At 34.8% G+C, this 7,576-nt stretch overlaps 1 protein-coding gene across 1 annotated transcript in view; it reads left to right on the forward strand.

Annotated features, from left to right (window-relative positions):
- Window positions 1-2,827, forward strand: part of KHDRBS3 (KH domain containing, RNA binding, signal transduction associated 3) — a gene marked incomplete at its 5' end in the record, with an annotated part of 54,905 nt that extends 52,078 nt beyond the window's left edge. Inside the window, one exon of the mRNA XM_010087350.1 lies at window positions 2,221-2,827. Within this exon, the coding sequence (XP_010085652.1) occupies window positions 2,221-2,312 (92 nt within the window). The remainder of the gene's footprint in view (window positions 1-2,220) is intronic.
- Between the last annotated feature and the right edge of the window lie 4,749 nt (window positions 2,828-7,576).

The raw sequence follows: 7,576 nt of genomic DNA on the forward strand, positions 1-7,576 counted from the left end.
AAAATGACCTCAGCTAAGCTGTTGTGATAAATGCACCTAATAGAGAAGTTTGCTCAATGTTGTCTGCTTAAACTAATTATTCTGCTTAAGGGGAAGACAGTTCATCCAAAAGAAGAGGTCATTTGAAATTCCTTTATCCCTCTGCACCTTCAATTGGTCTTGATTATATAGTTTGTCTTTATTTCAGCGTTAAAATAAACTGTTTGCCATTATAAGCCTGATATTTCTAAGATTATTTCGTGAATGCAAAATTGATGGCAGAAAAAATGTATGAAACTGCTTAATGTAGATAAGAGTTAACTGATGAGGAAAAATGTAGATTGCAGTATTTAAGGTTGAAAATATGGATCTTTCATTGCTTTTGCATTTAAAATTGTTTTTCTATTTATCAAAGCACAGCCAGTAAGAATATTAAATTATGTATTTATTCAAGTTGAGAGGTTGACTATAAATACCTTGAAGAATGATTATGGGTTACAGCCACTGAAAGTTTTGCACATACAAATAAATAGTTATATACTTTATTTCTTAACTAGTGTACTCTCAAGTACATCCTTAAATAAAGAGTTAGATACTAATAATCATCTTTGCAGTATGTAAAGAACATTAGGTGCCTCAGACTAAAATTCGTAAGACTGCATAGTGAGCAGATAGTTGCTTAGTGCTGGCCAGGAGGAACCAGTTTCCCAGGAAGTACCTGAACTTTTCCTCGTCTGAGAAGTTCAGGTGCCAGTCCAGAGGATGTAAGAAGAATATTAAATTTTTTTAGGATTTGAAACCCTGAATGGCACCAAGATGAAAACTGATAAAAAGTAAGATGACTCTTCACCCAACTGATTTGACCAATTGCTTGAAAAGCAGCAAGTATTCCCCTTAAGCTGTAACCAAGACTGCTTCTTACATCTACACAATTCCTTGCAGGGGTGCTTAAAAGCTAGGATGTTTTTAATTCTTACTTATCAGTCAGCTGCCTTTACGGTTAAGCAAGGAAAAGAACCCTAGCCTAACACAAGCCTGGTTTTCTTTGTGATGAAGAAGCACAAGAGGTTGCTTCTCATGTATGTTATTCTATTATCAGATTCCTGTGGAACTTGCCTGAGGTATAAGTTTAATTTTTTCAGCTTTCACCAAATTTGAACTTGTTACATTTACCATGCAAAGAAGTGTTAGGGTTCTTTGACTTTTTTTTTCTTTAATTGACGAGAATGACAGAAAGTGATGGCTACATTGTAGATTCCCATACCTAGTCATTTGGATTCCACCCTTAGTGTCTGGATTGCATTGGGTTCACTTGGACATGTGTGTGGTTAGGGAAGGGCAATTCTCCAGAAGCAGATCTTGAAACACACTGTTTTCAGGTGTGCTTGCTTCTTGGGTTTTTTCTGGTATTTTTTTCTCAGAGGCAGTACTGATTTGTTTACATGAGTAAAGTGTGCCTAAGTACGGTTTTATTATACTCTGCATTTGGTCCAGTGTCTTCTCTTGCATTGTAAATGTGTGATACAGTATGTCTGATTCTCACTTACTAAGAAAATACTTTGCTACTTTTTGTCAAAATATATTACCACTAAAATGTGGTAGAATTAGGAAGCATCGAATTTAGCAAAACCTTTTCACAAACTGTGTTGACAAAATTCAAACAAACAATCTCCCTTGCCCTTTTTTTTTGTAATCTGCCTTCTTATTTCTTGCATTTTAGAGGAAGTATATGTTTACAGTGAAGTTGAATATTGCTCCTAGATTATTAGAAGCCACAGGTGTTTGTAGTGATACTTGAGGCTTTTCACTGTTGCATTGCATATTTGAATTTTCTAAATTAGCACTGATGCAAAGGAACTTAAGTCTGAGTGTACCCTGTTTGCTTATACATAGTTCATATCCTCTATTCATTTCATCCTAGCATAATTATCTGTAGGTCTGCTGCTATAGCTGGCATTTCTGTGTATTTGCAACAAGCAGGTTCAGCTGAATGCCAGAGGCCTAAATGCAGGCCATTAGCCTGTCAGGCTCTCTGCTGTTACGTGCTAAAAAAACATTTTGGGGTAGTTCATGTAGATGTGTTGTACCCAGATTTTTTGCTTCAAGTGTAAGACTTTGCTTTGTACACCTTGGTTTCAGTAAATAAAATGTCGTTATCGAATTGACAGTTAAATAAGGAAAAAATAAGGGCAGCATTTGAGAACATTGGAAGGAGTTTGACTGTATTTTCCCTTCTTGTAGGGCAAGAAGAATGGACCAACTCAAGACACAAGGCACCTTCTGCAAGGACAACAAAAGGAGTCTACAGAGACCAGCCATATGCCAGATACTGATTGTACTGTCTGATGTTGTGAAATATCCAATCTCCACCAGTCCTGTATACTGTTCAAAGTAATTTTTTCTATGAACAATCCCTTTTTATTAAATCGGAGCGCTTAAAAGTATGAATGGATGGACTGAACTTAAAATTTTATTGAAAGAACAACCTGGACATAAAGATATGTAAAACAAGGAACTTTGTTATTTCCAAACTGTATTTGAAAAAATAGGTGATCACAGAAAATAACCTTTGATTAACTAGTGTTAAACAAAAAATAGGTTTACTAAATATGTTAGTCCATTCTTTTAACATAAGCGTAACCTTTTATTTTAAAGGTTTTCAACAGTTTAGTTTGTAGTTTTTATTTTCAGCCATTTGCTAGTTTTTCTCTTTGCAAACATGCGTAAAAAGGGAAGCAAATTACAAATGCAAATAATGTGGTATTTTGTAACTCAAGTCTTGAAATGTTCTGTAGTGTTAAGCAAAGTTTTACCCTTGCTTGATACTAAATAAACTTTTGAAAGAAAATCAGTGTGTGTGAGATTAATTTTATGCTTTATCTTATAATAAAACTTCATAAATAGTAGTAAACAGGGAGAAATACGTTTAACAGTGATCAGCATAAAAGGCTCATATTAAACATTGCACAACTTCTTTTAAAAAAAATGGTATAAACCTAAATGTATATATATACTCACAGTAGATATAAATGCTGTTTAAAGTATCCAAATGGTATGGATCTGCTTGAGTGCCACATTAAATCAAAATATCTTTGTTAAAAATGGTTTAAAATAGCTAATGAATTTTCTGAAAAAAGATGTGACTAGTTTTCATCTTGTTGAGCATTTTTTCACTAGTGCAACTTTGGAATTTTAATGAGAATTTTGGTACGTTAATGACCACCTCGCTCCGTGCTGGAAGCAATAAACACAAAGCTTTTAAAGACTTTCTGACTTGACTAATTGAGGTCGCTTTCGTCAGAGGCAGAGGATGTGTAACCCTTAAAACGGTCTTCATTTGCAAAGGTAAATAAATCAAATAAGATTTTAATCTCACTTAATTTATCTTAATATAACCAATAAAAACAGGGACGCTACACCTTAGAAGGTTTCATTTTAGAATGTAGGAAAGACTAAGGACACCTAAATTCTCATTTTAAAACATTGAATTTGTGTTAGTAATCTAAAAAGCTTTAGCTTAGCTAGTTAAATTTTGGACAAATTATTCCCTATTAAACAACTGTAAAACCTCATAACCAGTAGTTCGTAATATATTATTTTTTTCCATAAATTCTAGTAACTTAAACATTACAAATGTTATCTAAAGCTTTTTGTTAATAATTAAGTTTTTATTAATTATAGTTTGACTTATATTGTTTTCTTTAGTTTGTTCTTTGAAAGCCTTTGAAATTCAGTAAAAATAGCTTTTTTTCTCTTTTCAGGAAACCCACCTCCTTGGACAGCCAAGAGAACAAAAACCTTGCTCTTCTGATGCTTTGGTAGGTATCTTTTATTCATCTGTAAAATTAAAAAAATAATGGAGCTTTTGATCAGGTCCTTAATTCTTTATACACAAGGCTTTAATTTATGTAGTGATTACAGGTACTGAGCTGGAGGCCGGTGAAAATCATTGGCTATGTGCATTTCTGGTGGGAAAAGTCATAGTTTTAAACTATCATTAAACAGGACATTACTGTTGCAGTGTGTTGTCACTGTCCTCTGGGTGTTTATTGAAAGGTGTACCTAGCTTTGCCAACATTTCAACCAATTAAGTATTTCTTTGGACAGAGGAAGATGGGAAAAAAATAATGTAATGCTAGCAGTGTTCAGATGGGAACTTAAAACTCTAACCTGGTCAGCAAACATGTCTAAAATGGTTTTACAAAGCTGCAGAAAGCATTTTGTAAAATGATTTTCTAAGTCAAGCATTTGCACAAGGAGCAGGTTGATTTTTGCCTCGAATGAAAGAGAACAAGTCCATTGAGAAATACTAGCTGAAGAATAGCTAGCTCAACGATTTATGGTGAATTCACCATATAAAGTAAGAAATAATTTAACTGTATTTATGTTTGGACTGTGTATATTTTAAATAGAGCAGATTTTTTTCTTTATTTCGTACTTGAAATAGTAGTTCTTCCTGCTTACCTCATGATCTCAGTTCCTTTAGTTGACATTACTTAAATAAATAGAGCCCTATACCTCGAAATATTGTATATGTTGCACTGCCTCTGTATAACATGCTAAATTTAAGAGACTGCTGTCACAGGCTAAAGGAACTTTTTGTACGTTAAAAAATGGCTTTAGAACAATTTTGAGAGTATTTTAAAGATTTAAAGCGAAGGACTCGTTTAAGGTTAGGAGAGCTTGGAGAAGATTTTTCTCCTCTGGGGCTCAAAGGGCAAAGATTCGATATCAACTGCTAGAACTGCTGTGGCAAAACTGAGTATATAAATATCTTCCAAAAATATTTATCATGGAATTGGCCAAATCTCTCTTTTTGTTCATGTCTTAAATGGCATAATATATAATCATAGAATGGTTTGGGTTGGAAAGGACCTTCGAGATCATGGAGTTCCAATCCCCCTGCCATGGACAGGGACACCTTCCACTAGACAAGGTTGCTCAAAGCCTCATCCAGCCTGGCCTTGAACACCTCCAGGGATGGGGCATCCACAACTTCCCTGGGCAACCTGTTCCAGTGTCTCACCACCTTCACAGTGAAAAATTTCTTCCTAATGTCTAGTCTAAATCTACCCTCTTTCAGCTTATACCCGTTTCCCCTTGTCCTCTCACTACACTCCCTGATAAAGAGTGCCTCCTTACATGAGTCATAACAAGTTCTCATTTGCAAATATAAAGTTTTATATTAATCGTGATGAAAATTGATGGGTTGAAACTAAAATATCTAATAGCAAGGATGACTAGTAGACAAAGAAGTGAAGCAGGAATTAATTCAGTCTTCTGTAATATTTGTCCAAATCTTTGGGGCTTTTTTTATGCCATCTTTCCTTAGTGCCTCCTATTGGGAGGATGAATGTATTGGTTTGCCTTTGTGCCACTTCTCTGCTACTCTGCCCTGAAGTCCTGTAAGACCCCTAAATTGTTCCAGGTTCCCTGGGGGGGGGAAGTGTCTCCCTGTCAAATCATGCAGAAGTTGTTTGGGTGCACTATTCTGTGACAGGATGTCATATGACTGTGTGTTGAAGGTAACATGAGTAAATTAAAACAAAATTCCCCCCCAAGAGGACACCCAACCTATGGTCAGAAGTGATTGCTTCGGTCGTGTGCCATATGTGCACCTGACAAGATCATAGAATAGTAGAATGGTTTGTGTTGGACGGGACCTTAGAGATCATCTAGTTCCACCCCCCTTCATGGGCAGGGACACCCTCCCACTAGACCAAGTGGTCTGTGGCCATATGGTGTTCCCATTAAGTAGCTGTGGCCCACCTTGACAGACAAGTTAACCATTTGATTCCAATTCTGTTATTTTAATGAGTTGCTAGATCTAGATTTGAGACATGTAAGAAAAAAAAGTTTCATATATTAAGCATAATAGTGGTATGAATTTTTAAATCCATTATGGCTTCCTTCTTCCAGTGTTCCACATCTTATTTCTCCTAAGAAACTGTTTTCATGCCTGTTAAAAAAAAAAAAAAAAGTTGTATCAATTCTGATGACCAAAACGTGTGCATGCAATAAATTACATCAGTTCAAACAGCTGGTATTAGATATTCTTAGAAACTACATCTTTGCAGTACAAAACTTCTCTTGAAAGTTCTTGAAATAACATTAGTTAGCATTGTGTTCTGCTATTGCATTTCTGGTTCTTGTTATTTGGAGTAAGCTATGGAGAGGGAAAAATAATCTAGAAAGGTCTCTTTTTTAAAAAAACGTATCAGTGCAGAAGGCAGCTTTTCTTTTACTGTGACGAGCCAGCTTAGGAGTGTTCATATATACTAGCAGGATTTTGTGTTCTGCCACTGTTCAATTTCTGTGTGTTACTGGTCAAACAAGTGATGTTAATGAGTGTAATTAATCATATCATTAATTTGCTTTTATTGAGTCTTTTTTATCACATTTGCTCTGAATTTCAATCATAGCAGTTTCTGCAATGGTTTCCATAAATCTACATATATTATATGCATAATTGCTTGATTCCACTGCTTATTATCTGACAGTCTTCAGATAATTTGTATTTGCTAGTCTTGGGATGTATAGAAATAAATTCTGTTTCTCTTTTTCAGGAACTTCTGCCATGTTAATTATGGACTGCTTAGAGCATTGTACTCATCCATGTGCCTAGACAACGTGACAGGCTACGGAGTATGAAAATCCTGTTCTGTGTTTCCTGTATTAAGGCCTTAAAGTGTATGAAACGATACACTTTTAAAAATAGTTGTATATTTAAACTCTTGTTTAAATACTCTCATGCAACAATGTTTTATTTGGAGCTCAATAAAAAGTTTTACTCTACATTCCTGTTACAGAGCAATAATGCAACCTCATGTTCATTTAGTGACTCTTTTTAGCCTTATGCAGCAAGTGTCAGAGTGTGTGAAGTCTCATGATTTTGGAAACAGCTTGTCTAATACATGAACAACATGGAAAAGTTAAAATGAAGATTGGTGGTTTATGCGGAAGTTTTTCTTAATAGCTTATTGTAAACAGATCTACTCGAAACAAGACTCTTGGGTAGAAATGATACTTCAACTTCCATTTCCTTCAGAAACTTGTATAACATGAAGGTGTTTTAATCCCTGTCAGTTATACCATGCTGCTTTCTTTCACTTGGTGTTTGATGCATAGAAATGTTTTCTCTAATATACAGTCACAGGTTTTCTAGTAGTAGGGTCTTGGATGAGGCTTTTACACTTGATAAATCTTGTATCCAATCATGTTTCCTTAGTGCTTTCTCTGTTTTATATTAATTGTGATTGTGATAATTTGTAACAGAAATAAAATTCTCATAATTTAATTTCTTGTGTTCTCTTTCCTAAATACTGCTTGGAAAGTATGAGTGTCCCAATGCTCAGTTAAGTTTCCATCAGATGCATTTTTCTTCACTGAATCTCAAATTCATCCCAAGAAGAGCATAATTTGAATATCATTAATTTATTTTTAAAATAAGCAATATCACTTAATAGCATCACAACAAATGCCTCTTCAACATGTGTTCATAACTTCTAATACCATATACTGACTATTGTAGAATGGCTTTCAAATTTATGGGGATGTGGAAAAAATTAAGATTTCCCATTAACCCTGGCACTGATCA

The sequence above is a fragment of the Pterocles gutturalis genome, unplaced genomic scaffold, assembly GCF_000699245.1.
Source record: "Pterocles gutturalis isolate BGI_N339 unplaced genomic scaffold, ASM69924v1 scaffold6711, whole genome shotgun sequence".
Classification (NCBI taxonomy): domain Eukaryota; kingdom Metazoa; phylum Chordata; class Aves; order Pterocliformes; family Pteroclidae; genus Pterocles; species Pterocles gutturalis.